Source organism: Babesia microti, chromosome IV, assembly GCF_000691945.2.
Source record: "Babesia microti strain RI chromosome IV, complete genome".
In the NCBI taxonomy this organism is placed as follows: domain Eukaryota; phylum Apicomplexa; class Aconoidasida; order Piroplasmida; family Babesiidae; genus Babesia; species Babesia microti.
The window spans coordinates 641,306-659,050 of NC_034969.1; the positions used below are offsets into that span (position 1 = coordinate 641,306).

At 33.7% G+C, this 17,745-nt stretch overlaps 13 protein-coding genes across 13 annotated transcripts; 6 read left to right on the forward strand and 7 right to left on the reverse strand.

Moving 5' to 3' along the window:
- Positions 1-84: 84 nt before the first annotated feature.
- BmR1_04g06505 (conserved protein, unknown function) lies at positions 85-699 on the reverse strand (the record flags this gene model as incomplete). The annotated part of the gene is made up of 2 exons (XM_021482516.1): positions 85-509; positions 531-699. The coding sequence occupies 2 exons, from the start codon at positions 697-699 to the stop codon at positions 85-87; spliced, it is 594 nt and encodes a 197-aa protein (XP_021337737.1).
- On the forward strand, positions 827-2,847 carry BmR1_04g06510 (ATP-binding cassette, sub-family E, member 1; the record flags this gene model as incomplete). The annotated part of the gene is made up of 6 exons (XM_012794453.1): positions 827-971; positions 1,053-1,261; positions 1,283-1,780; positions 1,807-1,936; positions 1,959-2,190; positions 2,214-2,847. The coding sequence occupies 6 exons, from the start codon at positions 827-829 to the stop codon at positions 2,845-2,847; spliced, it is 1,848 nt and encodes a 615-aa protein (XP_012649907.1).
- A 126-nt stretch (positions 2,848-2,973) lies between these two features.
- Positions 2,974-4,401, forward strand: BmR1_04g06515 (apicoplast ribosomal protein S10 precursor, putative; the record flags this gene model as incomplete). Its single annotated transcript, XM_021482517.1, has 8 exons — positions 2,974-3,172; positions 3,193-3,288; positions 3,309-3,562; positions 3,583-3,625; positions 3,646-3,924; positions 3,946-4,091; positions 4,112-4,248; positions 4,272-4,401. 8 exons carry the CDS (start codon positions 2,974-2,976, stop codon positions 4,399-4,401), a joined length of 1,284 nt encoding a protein of 427 aa, XP_021337738.1.
- A 1-nt stretch (position 4,402) lies between these two features.
- BmR1_04g06520 (Glycoprotease family) lies at positions 4,403-6,537 on the reverse strand (the record flags this gene model as incomplete). The annotated part of the gene is made up of 4 exons (XM_012794455.1): positions 4,403-5,504; positions 5,525-5,664; positions 5,715-6,060; positions 6,083-6,537. The coding sequence occupies 4 exons, from the start codon at positions 6,535-6,537 to the stop codon at positions 4,403-4,405; spliced, it is 2,043 nt and encodes a 680-aa protein (XP_012649909.1).
- A 60-nt stretch (positions 6,538-6,597) lies between these two features.
- On the forward strand, positions 6,598-7,849 carry BmR1_04g06525 (hypothetical protein; the record flags this gene model as incomplete). The annotated part of the gene is made up of 4 exons (XM_012794456.1): positions 6,598-6,937; positions 6,958-7,199; positions 7,220-7,549; positions 7,571-7,849. 4 exons carry the CDS (start codon positions 6,598-6,600, stop codon positions 7,847-7,849), a joined length of 1,191 nt encoding a protein of 396 aa, XP_012649910.1.
- Positions 7,850-7,911: 62 nt separating this feature from the next.
- Positions 7,912-9,084, reverse strand: BmR1_04g06530 (UPF0160 protein MYG1 mitochondrial; the record flags this gene model as incomplete). Its single annotated transcript, XM_012794457.2, is given in 6 exon segments — positions 7,912-8,045; positions 8,066-8,225; positions 8,246-8,350; positions 8,371-8,439; positions 8,459-8,784; positions 8,805-9,084. The coding sequence occupies 6 exon segments, from the start codon at positions 9,082-9,084 to the stop codon at positions 7,912-7,914; spliced, it is 1,074 nt and encodes a 357-aa protein (XP_012649911.2).
- On the forward strand, positions 9,387-9,992 carry BmR1_04g06535 (conserved Plasmodium protein, unknown function; the record flags this gene model as incomplete). The annotated part of the gene is made up of 1 exon (XM_012794458.1): positions 9,387-9,992. The coding sequence occupies one exon, from the start codon at positions 9,387-9,389 to the stop codon at positions 9,990-9,992; it is 606 nt and encodes a 201-aa protein (XP_012649912.1).
- Positions 9,993-10,120: 128 nt separating this feature from the next.
- Positions 10,121-11,549, reverse strand: BmR1_04g06540 (RIOK2, RIO kinase 2; the record flags this gene model as incomplete). The annotated part of the gene is made up of 5 exons (XM_021482518.1): positions 10,121-10,235; positions 10,257-10,631; positions 10,654-10,919; positions 10,940-11,151; positions 11,174-11,549. The coding sequence occupies 5 exons, from the start codon at positions 11,547-11,549 to the stop codon at positions 10,121-10,123; spliced, it is 1,344 nt and encodes a 447-aa protein (XP_021337739.1).
- A 44-nt stretch (positions 11,550-11,593) lies between these two features.
- BmR1_04g06545 (mitochondrial ribosomal protein L21 precursor, putative) lies at positions 11,594-12,844 on the forward strand (the record flags this gene model as incomplete). Its single annotated transcript, XM_021482520.1, has 9 exons — positions 11,594-11,719; positions 11,742-11,999; positions 12,022-12,180; positions 12,202-12,253; positions 12,275-12,344; positions 12,365-12,530; positions 12,552-12,580; positions 12,602-12,784; positions 12,805-12,844. 9 exons carry the CDS (start codon positions 11,594-11,596, stop codon positions 12,842-12,844), a joined length of 1,083 nt encoding a protein of 360 aa, XP_021337740.1.
- A 49-nt stretch (positions 12,845-12,893) lies between these two features.
- BmR1_04g06550 (hypothetical protein) lies at positions 12,894-13,802 on the reverse strand (the record flags this gene model as incomplete). The annotated part of the gene is made up of 1 exon (XM_012794461.1): positions 12,894-13,802. The coding sequence occupies one exon, from the start codon at positions 13,800-13,802 to the stop codon at positions 12,894-12,896; it is 909 nt and encodes a 302-aa protein (XP_012649915.1).
- BmR1_04g06555 (small subunit ribosomal protein S7e) lies at positions 14,469-15,056 on the forward strand (the record flags this gene model as incomplete). Its single annotated transcript, XM_012794462.1, has 1 exon — positions 14,469-15,056. The coding sequence occupies one exon, from the start codon at positions 14,469-14,471 to the stop codon at positions 15,054-15,056; it is 588 nt and encodes a 195-aa protein (XP_012649916.1).
- Positions 15,456-16,646, reverse strand: BmR1_04g06560 (conserved Plasmodium protein, unknown function; the record flags this gene model as incomplete). The annotated part of the gene is made up of 4 exons (XM_021482521.1): positions 15,456-15,825; positions 15,847-15,950; positions 15,972-16,225; positions 16,247-16,646. The coding sequence occupies 4 exons, from the start codon at positions 16,644-16,646 to the stop codon at positions 15,456-15,458; spliced, it is 1,128 nt and encodes a 375-aa protein (XP_021337741.1).
- Positions 16,647-16,765: 119 nt separating this feature from the next.
- BmR1_04g06565 (hypothetical protein) lies at positions 16,766-17,579 on the reverse strand (the record flags this gene model as incomplete). Its single annotated transcript, XM_021482522.1, has 6 exons — positions 16,766-16,905; positions 16,928-17,025; positions 17,047-17,191; positions 17,213-17,239; positions 17,294-17,341; positions 17,426-17,579. The coding sequence occupies 6 exons, from the start codon at positions 17,577-17,579 to the stop codon at positions 16,766-16,768; spliced, it is 612 nt and encodes a 203-aa protein (XP_021337742.1).
- Between the last annotated feature and the right edge of the window lie 166 nt (positions 17,580-17,745).

Consider the following 17,745-nt stretch of genomic DNA (forward strand, 5'->3'; position numbering starts at 1 on the left):
TGTGATATTTACGGGTTATATTAGTTATGGAAACTAAAAATTAAGTGAAACGTATATTTTTACACCATTTATAAATTAAAATTATTATCTTCGCGTAGGAATCGATTTAATTGACTTCTTTGCCTTCTTAGCTTCCATTTTTGCGATTTTATTTATAGAGATTTCCTTATCCCTCTTTTCCTTCAAAATTTTCTTAATCTTGGCATCAGAATAGTAGAAAGTCCTTTTATTAGAAATAGCCAGCTTTAAACGTTCTTTTTGTTTCAGTTCCTGTTTTAACTTGGCAAACTCGCGTTTGTTTTGAATTGCAATATTCTGCGATTTATATTTGCTGAGTAACTTTTTAGCATCCTCCAATGTTATTTCACCAAACTGGTCCAAATATGTAGTTTTATTTTTACTTTTACCATTATATTTCTGGATAAATTGACGTAGCGCAGACTCCTCTTTATCTCGTAGATTATCGATGAATTCGTATGATTTTCGGAAAAGTTCCACATTCAGTTTCCCTATATCACTTAATTTATTACCTGATAAATCACTAAATCTAGGATCTCGAGCCACTGGTTTACTCCTGGCCATGCCATTAGAATTATTGCCAAAAAAAGTATTGTTAGTTGGTGGCAAGTAAGGGGAAGAATTTGAGACCTTCCAAGGAGCACTAGATTTAGTCCGAGACCTGGCAATATTATGTGTCATATCCAGTATTACATTATCTATCAAACAAATACACAAGCCAGGTCCAGTAAGCAACCCCAGTATATTATTATTCGTGTATACACTTATAACATATAAAACTGAATGATTTTCAATAATTGTGACTGTAATGTCTAAGCGCAAGGATAAGAAAAAGGTGGAATCCTCCACTATGGATGAGTCTCGACTCCGTGTTGCAATTATAAATAGTGATAAGTGCAAGCCCAAAAAGTGTAGGCAGGAGTGCAAACGTCACTGTCCAGTTTCAAACATTGGTATCAACACTTAAATTATGTCATAATGTTAATATTATAAAACAATATTAACATCATGATCAAGTACAATTGTTAATATAGGCAAATTATGTATTGTTGTTGAGTCAACGAGCAAAATCGCTTGTATATCAGAGAATCTATGTATTGGTTGTGGTATATGTGTAAAGAAATGTCCTTTTGAGGCTATAAATATAATTAATTTGCCTAAAGATTTAAACAGTGAAACAGTTCATCGTTATGGTCCTAATACTTTTAAATTACACAGATTACCCGTGCCTAAACCAGGACAAGTATTCCAACTATTCATATAGGTATTGGGACTGGTTGGTACAAATGGCATAGGTAAATCTACGGCCTTGAAGATTTTGAGTGGGATGCTAAAACCCAATCTAGGCAAATTTGACGATCCTCCGGAATGGCAATCAATCATATCTTACTTCAGGGGCTCTGAACTTCAAAGTTACTTCACTCGTATGCTAGAAGACAATTTAACATCTGTGATCAAACCGCAATATGTTGACAACATACCCAAACAAGTTGTTGGCACTGTTTCTGATATTCTAAAGGTTAAGGCAGATGACCCGCTATACAATGAATTACTAACGGAACTAGAACTTACTCACCTGATGTCAAGAAAAATATCTGAACTATCTGGCGGTGAATTGCAAAGATTTGCTATTTGCGTTGCAATACTTAAAAATACGGATGTCATCATGTTTGATGAGCCTAGCAGTTATTTAGACATTAGGCAACGTATAAAAGCAGCAAAAGTGATGCGACAGTGTATTAATCGCGATAAATTCATCATAGTGGCATGTTAAACAACTAACTATAGGTTGAGCACGATTTATCCGTACTAGACTATTTGAGCGATTATGTTTGTTGTCTATGGGGAAAACCATCAGCATATGGAGTAGTAACCACACCTTTTAGTGTTAGGGAAGGGATTAATATCTTTCTTGATGGTATTCACTCTATTATATATAGGTTTCATACCCACAGAAAATCTAAGGTTCAGGGAAGAATCACTGAGCTTCAAAATCTCCACCGATACTGATATTAATGCTGAAGAAATTAGAAGATTTCACTCGTATTCATATCCCATGTTGGAGAAAAAGATGGGCGATTTCAAACTAAAAATTGAACCTGGTAACTTTTCAGACTCGGAAATAATAGTTATGCTCGGTGAAAATGGTACAGGGAAAACCACATTCATTAAGTAACCAGTAACAGTTAATTTAGAATGCTTGCCGGTCTGATGAATCCAGATAATGATTCGGATAATTTGCCACGGTTGAGAGTATCTTATAAACCACAAACTATATCTGCTAAATTTGATGGTTCAGTGCGAGATTTACTATATACCAAGATAAGGACCAAACTCGGAGACCCGCAATTCCAAACAGATGTGGTCAAACCTATGCAAATAGAGTCCCTAATGGACAACCACGTACAAACACTTTCCGGGGGGGAACTACAGAGATTGGCTTTAATATTAGCCATGGGCAAACCAGCAGATATTTACTTAATAGATGAACCTTCAGCCTATCTAGACTCAGAACAACGTATTATTGCCAGCAGGGTGATTAAACGTTTTATTTTACACGAGAAAAAATCGGCTTTCATTGTGGAGCATGATTTTATAATGGCTACTTATTTAGCCGACAGAGTTGTTGTATTTGAAGGGGTTCCTGGCCGTGAATGCGTGGCTCTTAAACCAGATCTGTTGGCGCCTGGAATGAATCGCTTTTTGAAATCCCTAGAAATAACTTTTAGGCGCGATTTCACAAACTATAGGCCCAGAATAAACAAATTGGATTCCACTAAGGACAAGGAGCAGAAGAGTCTGGGTATCTATTTCAGTGTTGATGACTAGTACACATTATTCAACGTATACATTCAAATTTTTGTACAACATCACTATAGTAAACATATATAGGGCCTAGTAAGTAGTATATACCCATGAATGAACTACTACATGGTGCATACAAATTGGTGCTGTATGTATGTGTTGTGTAACGTATTTTTTGTATTATCAACCAGTATCGCAAATTTTCAGATCAAACACTTAAGTACTTTGTTTTTTATAACATCAAATTATGCTAATTATGAACTACTAAATAGTTCAAATCGCATCGACCTCAACTATCGCAGCGAATATGGTGAAAATTTGAAGTTGGATCAGACAAACAATTTTACAAGTAAAATGATGTATAATTAGCTCTAAAAGCCTTCAAAACTCCTTGGTTTACCCGTGAAAGTGCTGAAAATGATGTGAGCAATGAGATTGATGATAAATCTGTTGCTGTCCCTGCAGGTAAATGTGAGATTATGCAGAAAAGTATATTAAAAACAGAACACTTCGCGATGCTTGGATAGCCATGCGTAACAAGCACACATCAGACCAACAGAAGAGACTTTTGTCTTCCTGGGTTGGTACGACATCGTCAACACCCAATGGGTCTGGTAGATTGGCTACTGATGAATTTGAATCCACTAGGGCAATCAATGAAATTGAAGCGAATTCTGCCAATTTGGAGGAGTATTATCTCAATAGGGAGTATGAACGTCACTGGCATTTTGGCGCGGAAGTATCACACTATTTATACAGGTCCCAGATCATCAAATTGAAAAATTGGACAATTCAAAATTTAGTATCACAAAATTAATACAGAACTGAAGACATGGCCTCAAAATACATATTTGAGAATTAAATTGTTGTGTGCCTACCGAAAATATATAAATTTGGCAGTACACCGAATTAGGAATGCCATTCAGGACACCAAAAGCCTAAAACTGACTTCAGTGAAGACTATACCAAAAAAGGTTAATAGATTTCTAATAATATGCTCCCCTACTATTGACAAGAGATCTAAAGATCACTATGAAATTGAGCAGCATACGAGAGTTTTAGATATTTATCCACAAGATGGCATTGACACTAGTAAAATCGGTAAAATATATTTGTATTTAGAATTTAGCAAGTTATTACTAATCCCCATGCCAGTACAAGTTAAATATGAGTCGTGGTTTCAGGAGATTAATGGGCCTACCAAGAGTGAATTTATTCATCAGCAATACATAAAGAAGTGGATATCCAAATATTACATTTACAACAGAGTAACCATTAATTCATCCAGGACAAAAAATCTAAAATTGAAATAATCAATCAACTTCTAGAGCCGGAAAATAAGGAATTTATGCCATTACGTTGGCCTAACACCTTCTACAGTCTATATAAAATACCCTTGCCACAATTGGAAGGGATGCTTAAGAGGTATGGTGGTTAGTTTAATTTAGAGTTCAAAAAAGACGAGATTTAATTAGGCAATATGATATTTTTAACATTCAAAGGCCAAACATAAAACCTTTACCCGAGGTTCCTGATTCTAGAGAACTGAAACTAAATGTTGTTCAAATTGATGATTAACTTAATTGATGTTATAATTGTCATATAGTAGTTTCATCGCATCTAATTTACAAATTTCACACAAAATATCCAAATTTCTATGTATGGACAAGTCCCATTTATCATATACATCGATACTGCTTCCATCATTGTTATCGAATATCAACTTGTCGACATCGTATATAGGATAGATGTTTAAATTATTGCGTAATTTTTCTAGCACACTCCAAGCAGCCATAGGCGCGTTGTCCCTGCATCTTTTCATTGTTGAAACGAATATTTTCCATTCTTTATCAGTATAATTAACGCTATTAATGAATCGATTGGGCAGTAATGTGTTATTCATATTTATAATCGCATTTAACAGGGACATGGATGAAAATTTGGCAATTTCAACGACGTTATGAAGTGATGTATCATGTAGATGTATAAGCCCATTGACTATTTTCTGAATTTCCAGTGAATCTATGGAAGCCAAGAAAGTGTTGAGTATTATATTCCACATCTCGTTATTAAACACGTACGCCATGTTGTTATTGCGCTTTGTTCTAAATTTAGAAGGGTAAATAGAAGAGATATCACCATTCCAAAGTTTTAAAATTAAGTCACTTGTTGAAATGCTATGTAACTTATCCTTTGGCATGCGTTTGCAGTTTCTAAACTTCCTTATTATTTTCAATTGTCTGTTAATGAACTTATTTGACAATTTTTTTTGATATTCGTATGTGTTCCTGTTATGAAGATGTTCACTTAATCTTAGTATAAGTTCCTGATTGCAGGCTACCCCGCCCACAATTGCAAGTTTGTTTATGCCAAATAGAGTTTCAGCTACATCTATGGCCTTGTCTATCTGTGTTATTACGTGCGATATAGTTATGCTTTGTACCCCCCTTGCCAGATTATTTACAACACTTATAGGTAATTTATCTACAGTATCAATGGAATTTTTATTAAGCTCCAATGCTATGTAGCGCTCAAGTTGGGAATTGATGCCTGAGAAACTAAATTGGCACGCTTGAGTATGATTCAGTGGTTCCTTAAAACAATATACCCCATCTATGCCTTTCTGCGCTGCTAATTCCAAACTGGGCGCTCCATTATTACCCAAATACAGCCCTAACATCCTTAGTTAAATATATATAACCTTGCTGCCTTATCTAGCGAAGATCCCATATAAGAATCCACTGAATCGCATAATAAAAAGTAGGTGATTGGACTGGTGACGACATATATTTGAGAGTGGCCTCCCGAAAGCAATAAAGCTAAGAATGGATATTCCAATGCCTAAATAACAGTGTGTATAATTCGCATGTTTATATATATTATTATATTACCTCCTGATTACAAAAGGTGGAAGATTGTAAGTGAAGTGAATCATAAATTGGAGTTATAATGTGAGATGCAAGATGATTAGAGGCAATTACAGGCAAATTATGTAATTTTCCAAATTCAAGAGCTGTATTATACCCAACTCTCAGACACAATTCAAGTCCTGGGCCTCTAGTAACAACAATAAATCCAATATCACTCACTGAAATTTTAGAATCAGTGAAAACTTGTTCTATACCTTGATGTATGCATTTTTCGTGCTGAATTTTAGCTTCTGCTGGATGGATACCCTTGTACTTTTCTATTATATGTGACTGGTTCTTGTTGTACTCGGATATTACATTTCCAGTACTAAATGATGGTTGATTTTTACTTGTCGAGTATAGCAACAGCCGTATCATCACAGCTAGTTTCTATGGCCAAAATGTAATATTTCTCGGGCAAATTTAATCCTTGTATCGGAGATGACTGTAGGATCCTCTCATAGGTAGTATAGTCTTCTAAGTAATCATTGCGTCGATTTAAAAGTATATGTTTATTTTTACAGTATAAAGTGACATTAGAAGCATTGTTTGAAAGAAAATTGATGTGATTATTGCGATATTTGCGATATTGATATGCTAGATTGTGATATACATTAATGGGTTCACTGTGATTTAAACCATAAGAAATATATATATAAATTAAGAAAGCGTATATACATTGTAAAATCAACATGAAATGTAACTTAGTGATCATCCAATAACAAACATCCTCACATAAAGAGAAAGAGTAACAGAGAGTTGTCACTACACAATGTGCGTAGTGTGTTGTGGGTATGTTTAACATACATACATCATTAAATATCGTAATTTTTGATGAGAGAAATTAAGTAAAAAAATTGGTTACATGGACTCTATCGAATACAATAAGAAGTTTCGAGTTTCATCTTCCACAATATCCAGTAAATCAAGCAGCTCAATCCCTATTGATGATTCTATCCACTACAATCACACACGTTCTTCATCGCAATCTGATTCACAGTGTCTAAATATATTCGGAAAGAGGAGATCAATTTATTACGATGATAATTGCCAGTCCTCTGAAAAAATTTCTGATCACTTATCGCTCGAAGAATTTAACAATTCTAAATCTGGATATAATGAGGAGGGAATTTATGTAGAAGCAATTATCCCTAATGTCAGAAAGTTTTTAAACCTAATCACTTCACTTTATATTGAAAATTCAAGTATCAATTTTTTCATTTAGACAAGAGATATAGTCAGACAAATAGGATCAATGACTGCCCTATATACTTCAAATTTGACCAAAAAAACATTAAGATTCATCATATTTCTGAATCCAAATCATTGTATACTTGTTTAATACTTGAGGTGGATGAACTTTTGAGCTATAATATTTATCGCAAAAATGACGATTTGATAAACTCTCTGGAATTTACAATAGATTTTCACGCCATAATATTATCATTGGTCACATTCAATCCAAATGTAAGTGTAATGTTAGTTAGTCGTCATTTAAATTATGCTTTGACTCCAATTATGGATTGCTTGTGCTGGAGGAGATTTTTCCAAAACGATTTAATTTAAAAACCAATAACCAGCAATGCATCACTTGTAAGATTAAGACAATGCAAAATAATTCATTCGATATACCCATCGATATTGTCAAGATCACACAAGACTCTAGATCGAATTCGGATTATGGTAATGATACTATCTCAATTTATTCTAACTACTTGTACAGCTGTCTATATGATATTACATCAGATTTTAGTAATGGGAAGCTTGTGCTAGCAATATTCCCAGAAGATGACTCCCTAAACTCAGTGTTAGTTATGGTGATTAAGACAATAATATAGGCAAAAAGTCAACCAACAATATCTACACAGTGGAACTTCAGGATGGATTGTGAAATATTTGAAAAGTTCAAAATAACATCTAAACATGAATACTACTACAGTATTCGATCATGGGCACAAATTACTAAGGGAATTAAGAATTCAAAACTTGTTAACATACTGGTGCAATCAAATGGTATATTGTTGTTAGAGATCGAAGGACATAATATCACAAACAATGAGGTTAAACTTGGTAAATCTGCACATAAAATCTACTACTATTTATATCCTATCACATAAAACACAAAATTGAATATATAATAATTTCTATTTGGTTACAAATTAACATAATAAAATAGTCATTAGTTAGCTAACGTCATATCTATTAATTGTATGATGCTTTCCATAGTACTCCCACCGCAAGTAAATCCAGAATGATGGACGAATTCGAGATTTTCTATCTCTGACTTATTAACCAATTCTTCTCCCCTTAATCCTGAATAAAAGAGTAATTACCCCTTAAATGTTCAGGGAAGGGCAATCTACAGATAAAACTTGAATCTTTGTTTCTCATACAAGTGCAACGCCACTGTTTAAGGGTTTTGAATATTACAAAATAAATTATGTTATTATTGCTACTATCCCGATTTGACTCTTCTATTGCGTATAAATGTTCCTATGTAACTATTAAATTACATAGTATGGACAGTGTCTGGATAATTCAATAACTTTTCCTGATTTATGAACGTTGAGGCGATTATTGTAAGCATTTAAAACTATTTCCCTTGCTGGAAACCAAATCTGAATGTCAAAATAAATACATTATACACCCTATTTACTGCAGAGACAAATTCATTGCCAGTAAGTGTTACTGCTTTTTCGAATTGTTCCTAAATTAAGTATATTTACATCATAATTTGGATTTTCATCCAACCATGTTGGATTAAGAAGGGCTACTCTAGAAGAAAGACCAGTGTTATCACGGTACTTTAATTTCCCGTCGCAGATCTCTACTCCATTGTCAATAGCATCTATAGCCTCCAGAAATGAGTCATAAACTGCTACATATACGATATCTAGATGTTCTGGTTTGACGGCAAATTTTTCTGTTAAGATTCTCTTGCCAAAATGTCTATATATCAAACCAGAGGCACTGAGCTTGGTCACATGATGTTTATCGCTAAAGAAAGTGTTAAAACCACGTTGATGATGGTCAAATCTACAATTCTGTGGGTCTATATTAATGCTTGTATACCATATATCGAACCTACATCTACAACAACATCGCATTTGTCAAGTAATTCAGGATCCCTGGTGCGAATTAATTGTGATTCTGCATACTCTGGCAACATTCTTAATAGGGATATTGCAAGGGCATCATCACAATGGAAAGAACCATTATGGGAGGCTAGCTTTTTAACAAGCTTAGACATGAGGAAATGAATATGTATAGGGTGAAATGTGGAAATTCTAATAGATAATTGTCTTTGAATGCTTGTAAACAATAAAAGAAATGTATATAGATAGCATAGCATTAAATATTGATCAAATAGAAGCAAATAATTATTAAATGATATTAATATGGATTACAAATCAAACCTGCCAAAACAATGATTTTTTTCTGCAACAAACACATTTCTTCACATAGATAATTTTATAATATAAACACTAGATTTGTATATTGACTAGGGCAGAACAAACACATACAAACACAGATACAAAGATCATATGCCCCACACTCATCATAACTTATATTTAAAAATGCATCTAGCATGCAACATAATATATCACTTTGAAGTCAATAAATCATCTGAAGCTTGCACTAAAGTTATGTGCAATGGCTCTGGGAAGTAATAATAACACCGCCGTACCAAATCCACTAAATACTTCATCTAGTTTGCAAGACTGCGATTTTGCCACGAGACATCTTAAAAACTTTCTGTCAAGTGCTGGAATATTAGTTAAATTTCAAAATGGATTGGAAAACAACACATGTGCGTCTTCCTTTATTAACGAAAATGCTAATTCTCGTAGCGACCATGATATAAAGTTAAATTCTGACAAACTCGTTACCAATCACATATTGGACAAGATTAATGGTCCTGCAACCAACTTAGGTGCTAATTATAATGATAAAAATATTCATGGAGCCCATGTATATGCGGGACCCATGTGCCAAAAGTTGCCTGCGTCTGATCAGGCCTCTCCCATGCCATTTGTCAACGGCAAGTACGTTTCTATTCATGGCTCTAATGTGTTATCTAAGGGTTTCACTGCCAATGCCAATAAGAAGGATGTTGTGAAGGGTCGTAAAAGTGTCGGTAATAAAATTACTGCCCAAAAAACATCAACATCTGCAAATCATTTCGCTCTGCCCCTATATATGAGGGCGCCTGCGCCATCATCCGTTCCTATTCCGAAACAATTACTCAAGGATTTATAATTGTTTATTTGTCATATTATATACTTTGATTGTATAATATAGTGTTTATCGAGTATAAATATGTTCTGTTTTACAATTGTAAAGATCGTAATTATTGTACAAAGAATTAACAAATGCAAAATTCGAAGCTAATGTTCGAAGTTATACTTAATTTTGTTCTGTCTACAATTCTTTCGCTGCTCCGACTTGGACTTGTTTCTAAGCTTGTTTCGGACATTCTCTTGTATGTTTTTCTCCCTATTCCTACAATTGATGATTTCATACCTTGATATGTATGGACGCCAAATTTGGATAGGGTTTGATTTTTTTATATGGTAATTATCTGCCGACTCACTATCTGACGTTACTTCGGTAGCATCATCATCATCAATGATGTTATCACTATCGGTATCATTTTTTAGAATTGTTTGATAACCTTCGCCATTCTTATATTCATCACTTCCTGATTCATGGATATCAGATTCTTTTTCATCATTTGGTGAATATAGAGAACTATCACTATCATTTTCACTTGTAACATAACTGCTGTTGTGTTGAAAAAAATTTTGCAACGCAATTTCATCTCCATTGTTGATCTTTAAATGAGGCTGTGCAGATCTGATACTATGAATTAGTTCATCAGACACAACGTCTTCGAACCTAAGTAAGGACAACAGTTTACTTGGGGTAATCACATGCAATAACCTTGAATTTTCTATTAAAAAGTTCAACGATGCAATTTACATCTCTGTTAAAGTACGTCGCCGCATTTTGGTGATATATTGGAATCACTTGCGGGAAGTCGATCAAGTACAATTTGTCATTCCCCTCATCAACGATTAAATTGAATTCATTAAAGTCTCCGTGGATAATACCAATTTCAGCCATGTCAATAATTAACTTAAACAAGGTTTCTAGTGTATTTCTGGGGGTTTTAAGTACTCGGACCTAAATAGGCAATCAATAACCTGCGATAAAGGTACGCCGTCTATGTACTGCATTACGATGGCATGCCTATTAATTTCTATTGGTTTTGGCACTGGGAAATCCTTTTCATACATAGAAAGTAAGTAGGAGTACTCTTTTTTTGCAGCAATTTGGGCCAAATACATCCAACTAGCATAACTGCGCTTCCCTAGATAATCTCGATTGAGCTTAATTGTGCGGAAGGATTTTCTACCTGAATCAAACTCGGAATATACCCAGCCTATGAAATTTTATTACAACCAATTCTCCTTTAGACTCTTTAGCAATGTGAACATCTGCCTCTTTTCCCACGCCGATTCGTCTGCCTACAGACTCAATGATACCACCGAGGCTAAATGTCCTTAATGCCAAATAGTCTAGGCCCAAATATGTTAGTTTATATCCATCATATTGCTTGTTCCAATGGGCGACAAGTTTGAGCTTATGAAGGTTGGTTATGATTCTCCTAATCCCGCAGGAGGGGAGGTTTGCAATTGATATTATTAGGGGCACTGGGACATATTCATGATTCTTCATGCCAACTTCAATGGCAGTCAAAATTCTAAAGTCTTTTGATCCCAAATTTGCAAAATTTGTAGCATCAAGTCTCATTATTAGGTGCGGCACTCCTGTATAGCTATCACCTACGTTACATAATGGTGCTATCGTTGCTTGGTAATGTCGTGAAAAACAGTTGTATCGCTAGACATAGCCTATTTAACTATATTAATAAGAGACAACTAGTATTTCACAAAACTAGAAGAGTTGTAGGTCACAAATTGGTAAGATCGTGTTAATGCTTAGGAATTCATCAGTGGTAAACATAGGTCTATGAAGATAAATCCTCCAAAAGTCCCTATTCATCCCACAGAAGATGTTTCCAAAAATATGAATCTATTTGAAACATATCGTGATCTCCGTTTGAGATGGAAAAAATCTACATCTTCACGCCGTAAGAGACTGAGGATTGCTAGGAAGTGGAGACTACCAAACAACATTTTTCCAATGCCTGAACCTACTTGTATTTTTGTTAAACACTCAAATCTTCCGTTTACTAGAACAGTAATTAATATTGATAATTTAGAATCCCTCATCGTATTCAGAATTCCCCCAATCTATCATTAATAAATATACTGATAAAAACTTCACAATGTACCCTCCTGATGATATAAAAGATGATATTCTACATGAAAAAATACCCATTTTTTGCATTTTCAAATCAGGACCTCATTACCAGCATAAAGTATCACATTAATTCAATTAGGTTACAATTGGTGACTTGGTGCAGGCGGAAAAATTGCATCGTAAATCAGCAGGTAGATATGATATTTATTTAGGTGATAAAGTTACATTTGGTACAGTGTTACTAGTTGGATCACGTGACTGGACGATTATCGGTAAACCAACGTATGAAAATTTTAATTCAGCGTTCCCTATGCCAAAGTAAATGCCACAATTGAACAGCAAACACTTTGCGGTGAACAAATTAGTTTTTATTATCGTAAAAAAAACAGAACTTCCAAATTTAGACGCATTAGGCACTATGTCACAATTTTACGCATAGATAACATAATTGTTGACAGTAATTATAAGGTATAAAGTTGTTTTACATAGGCAAAGAATGAAGTGATAAAACCAAAGAGGTAACAAACAACTATAGCTAGATTGCTAGATCTATGGTCTAATAGGTGGCTATATAATCATGAATTGCAAGTTCTAAATAATATTGACAACAATTGCACTGACAACACATATGAACGTAAACATGACCCTAGTAGTGATGAATGCGAAGTACACAAAAACCTACAACATACTTATCATAAGAAAGGGATTAGTGATTGTTATAGGTACTTGTAGATTTATTTAGATGGTTCCCAGATCCATTCACCAAACATCGCAGCTTATAATTATCGACTATTATTAATTATTTATTTCACTAATATACAAATTGACATATTATCTATTTGTAGTTGCTCTTTTTTTAAACTTCTCAAGGATTGATCCTTGTAGATCCTTTACTGAAATGCTGCGTTTAGCATTTGTTGTATCTACTGATATATTGTGTTTGTCAGAGGTGCTTGTATTGGTCTTATTGTGCGATTCTGTGTCTTCAGCATCTGAAATAAAGGCTAATGAATATAGGTCGTTTCGAAAAAGTGATTTGTGCTGTCTATAATACAAAAGTGCGAGAATTGCATTTGAATTGGAGTTAAATATTATTTTTGCGATTTCAGGCTTATCATAAGAATAATTCGGCATAAGGCAAATTGAGACAATACCAAATCCATTAAACAATTCCAAAAAGTGGTTACTTTTTACAAGCAGTGATATTTCCTTAATCTTATCAGTTGCAGTAACAATTACATGAATCTTTCCAAATGTATTATCAGTGCTAGTGCAAGTATCTTCCGCTTTAGTTTTTAAAATATCACTGTAATAATTCATGAGCATGGAATTGTCATCAAATTTTGACATAGCTGGCTTGGAATCCTTAGTATATTTTCTCTTGAATTCCTTAATGCGCTTATCCAATTGCGCCTTTAGGTATGCCTGCTTTGCCGATATAACAGTATCTACATGTTCATAGGTGAAATTTTCAGAGTATGATCGTCTATTGGCCACATACTTTTCCAAATTGTTATCCTTAATTAAATGATCATAGGCGGCTTTTAGGATGGCAAATTCGTTAGATTTAGATGCAGTATTGGGGGTCTGTTTGTCTGGATGGCATTGTTTAGCTTTGTACAAAAACTTTTGTCTCAAAACACTTAAACCATTATCGTCTGAAACATCGTTCACAGTCAATCCAAAAATGGTCAACAAGTCTACCTTGCTTAGAATAGAAGGGAGATCATCAACCCCCATGAATAACTGGTGTCGTAACCACAGGTATGCATTATAGAATGTAGCTATAAAAAATCCATTTTTATAATGTGAATAAAATAGATTAATTAAAGCATTATTTTAGCGCTCGGCTTCCCTAATTTAAGCACTAATATAAACAAGGGGCTAACAAGCGCGAAAACTATAATAACTAACAATCACTATGTAATGTTTGATAGCTATTAGTATCAAAGCTGCAGTTTTTACACATCTAAATAATAAATTATGGATAAAATTTAGTGCACGCAAAAAAAGTTTTAAGTTATAGTATATTATACAATTAGTGGAGCGAATGTTTAAAAACTTATAGACATGGACTAATCATGTTGTATATGATGAAATAATGATAATTCGAAGATTAAACCGATGAAATGAATGACTGTAAAAAATGGTTATTATATTTGTACACAGTGCTTTGACCCCATGTCCCCATATCATACAGCTCTATAATCTCACAAGATTCTTTCCATCGCAAAATGGAATCCAATTGATTTTTAAAATCAATTATCGGTAAGTCTAACATAAATTATTGTGTTTATTACTACGAATTTGTTATAATTAATAAGTTGATTATGCATTTTTCGATGTTTAAATGAACCATTTTAACTTGTTATAGTATTTTTGTTAATTTAAGATATTGTTTGAGGGATGCTTATGCCTAGTGATAAAATTCGTCTCCAACCAGGCAAAAAGCCGACAGATTTTGAGGAGGAGATCTCTAAATGCTTGTTTGACATACAAACATCCAACAACTCGGAACTAAATGCCGAAATTAAGGATTTACGCATTTCAAAGTGCTTAGAAATCGAAGTAGGTGCTATTAGGAAGAGGGCTATTGTCATATTTGTGCCTTATCGGACATATCAAAATTCGGTCCGTAGAATTCACGGCAGACTCATCCTAGAGTTGGAGAAGAAGACCAAAAAACACATAATATTGCTAGCACAAAGAACGATTTTGAGCAAAAATGCCAAACTTAAAACTTTCAACATTAGACCTCGTAGTCGTACCCTTACCAGTGTTCACGAGGCTATTTTAGAGGACATTGTAGCTCCAACTGACATTGTTGGCAAGGTAATGCGGTTTAGACCAGATGGCACAAGAGTTATGAGAGTCTATTTAGACTCTAATGATAGACAAAATGATAATATTGAGGACAAATTAGAGACTTTTGCCGCGGTCTACAAAAAGTTGACCAATAAGGAGGTTGTTTTCACTTTTAAGAATTCGGCATAGATTCCCAGTTCTGTCTTTAATTTTTCATTAATCTCATTCAATACCATTATATAATGTATTATATCTATATCTATATTTATTTATAGACTATGTCTAGCTAGGGTATAGCTTTAGGTAAATGTGTTGGTATCTATGCAAAGGCTCGTGTGTGGGTTAGTATAAGTGTTGAGATATTCTGTATACGAGTAAATATTTGTATAGGCATTGTATTAATGAATGAGCTATAACATTCGATTTAGAGATCATTTAGCAGTGTTTATTAGTTCCGCCCTTTCTTTCATTTTTGGGATGGCAATCACGCACCAAGCATATAACAGTGGCATTACAGTTAGTAAGTGCATAAACAAGACAACTAATAACCACAATGAAAATGGTAAAATTAAAGGTAAATAATTGTGATCAACCGTAATCGTCATCCTTTTTGAATTTCTCATACACAATGTCACTTTCGGTTACAAGTTTACACTCATTTACATTTACATTGCCCATATCGCAATCGGATTCCCGTAATTCAATATTATTACTAACACCGGAATCCAATGCCTCGTTGTCGGATTCGATCATATCAATGGTTATATTAGTGTTTGGGGACCAAAGCTCTTCAAGTTTGTAAAATTCTCTCAATTCCTGTGTCATAAGATATACATGGAGAGGTCCTAGATGTGCAATAATCCATTGATCCTTTCGGGAGCTTCTGGCATAGGAAACCTGCGAAACAAAGGGTATTTCAAGATCAACAAAAATACGATATAAAAGTCTGCCAACCCGCCTAAAATAGTCGATTATTTACCTACAGTGGGAAAATGTTTTCCCCGTGGATATTATAGCATAAAGGCCTATATCGCGGCGATTGCATTCGTCTAAATTTATCGCAACAGAGTCTACAAAATGTTCCTATATAATTTAATGTTTTACCTGTTCCAAAATTTTAATTATATCATTTATTGTGGGTATTTGTCCCTTTTGTAACACTATGTGCTCCCTGTGCTCACTAGTGGTTACGGATCCATATTCCCAAACATGATTTTTTGGGGGTCTAATTACCGGTTCTTCAAGGTTGCATATAGTGTCAATTTTACCAAAATTTTCCAAAAATATTTTTTTTGCATTACTAAGCAATTTATCCTTGTTTTTTGCATAAAATTTTTGTGCTGGTGTCATGCCATCAACTAAAGTTAGTATTTTCTTACATTCAGTCTTGCATCCCAAGCCAAACTCATTATAATCACCATTAAACTCCTTATTTGATAAATTTTTGCTATAATCATTTGCAACTGCATCAAAAGCATCTTGAATAAGTGAATATGTCAAGGAACTTGTCGAATCCCTATTAATTATTAATGATTTAGAGTTAGAGTCATTGGAACCATCATTTATGCTAACTAAATCGTTTAAACCACATTCCTTATTGTCTGAATCATTAGTTGTAAAATATTTTTTGTCATAAAATCTATAAATAGATAAACTCTCGCGATATAATTGTCTAAATAACGGTATTTTGTTGATTAAATCCGCATAATTGTATGTATAGAACCGCTTAATTGCTACATTGTTTAATGATATTTCTTTTAATTTGTTAATAAATATCATAAAAATGTATGCATTACAAAATATCCATGCACTATCATACTATATCATTAATATACCACACCATACCCCGTCTTAATATCGTATCCCTAGTAATTAGATAATAATATAATTAGCACAAGTTATATGTTGGATTGAGATATAAATTTGTCTCTGATTCTCTCCAATCTATCCTTTTGCATGGCTATCTCACGTGATATGGCATCTTTTAGTTTCGGAATATAATGCAATTTTTCTTCTGGAGTCATGGCATCAAGTAGTTCTAACTGAAATATTTAATGTACCTGACTTCTCAAACATATCATAAGGGTGAATACTTTTGTTTCCGGATATATTCAACTTGTCAAATGAGCTATCATCCAGATCCTGACTCTCCAATTCACTTGATAATAAAATTAAATACCTATCTTCATCCTCATGTTCATCATGTATGACATAAACTCCCAAGGACCTGAATAGTAACTCATGTGCCTCCGACATCTTCCTGATTTTGTGGTCATATGATGGTATTTTGTAATAAGGGTTGTTTATGGCAGCAGCCTCCAAGTCTATATACGTAGGATATTTACCACGAGTTAGAGTCTCTAATTTTTTTTCTAAATTATATGTTTCTTGTTATAAATTTAGATTCAAATTGTGAATTTGCTTACCAGGATAATCGAATTTTTCAGGATTTGGATATGGAGTGTTGCCTTGTCCTAAGTTATATTGTAGGATTAAAATTCATGTAAATTAACGAGTTGTTTATTGATTGTAGAATAAATAGTAAATACATTTTTTACCTTTAAACCCATCTAAATGATTTAAATTTGATGTATTCTTTATATTGTAATGCGATACATAATCATCGGTAACAATCTCACAATATGTAAGTGCGATTAGATGAAATATTACATAAATTTGAGAGATTATGGCATAATATCGCGTTTCAAACATTATATCTCTTTGTCTACAAGAAAATTGGTTTAATGTGTAAATGTACGCATTAAAAAGCGACGTTATGTCGCATGTGAGGTATATATCACACCATATATATTGTATTATATTGTAAATTGGTGTTTATCAATTAATTGCAATATATTAGCAAATATACGGTTAAAAA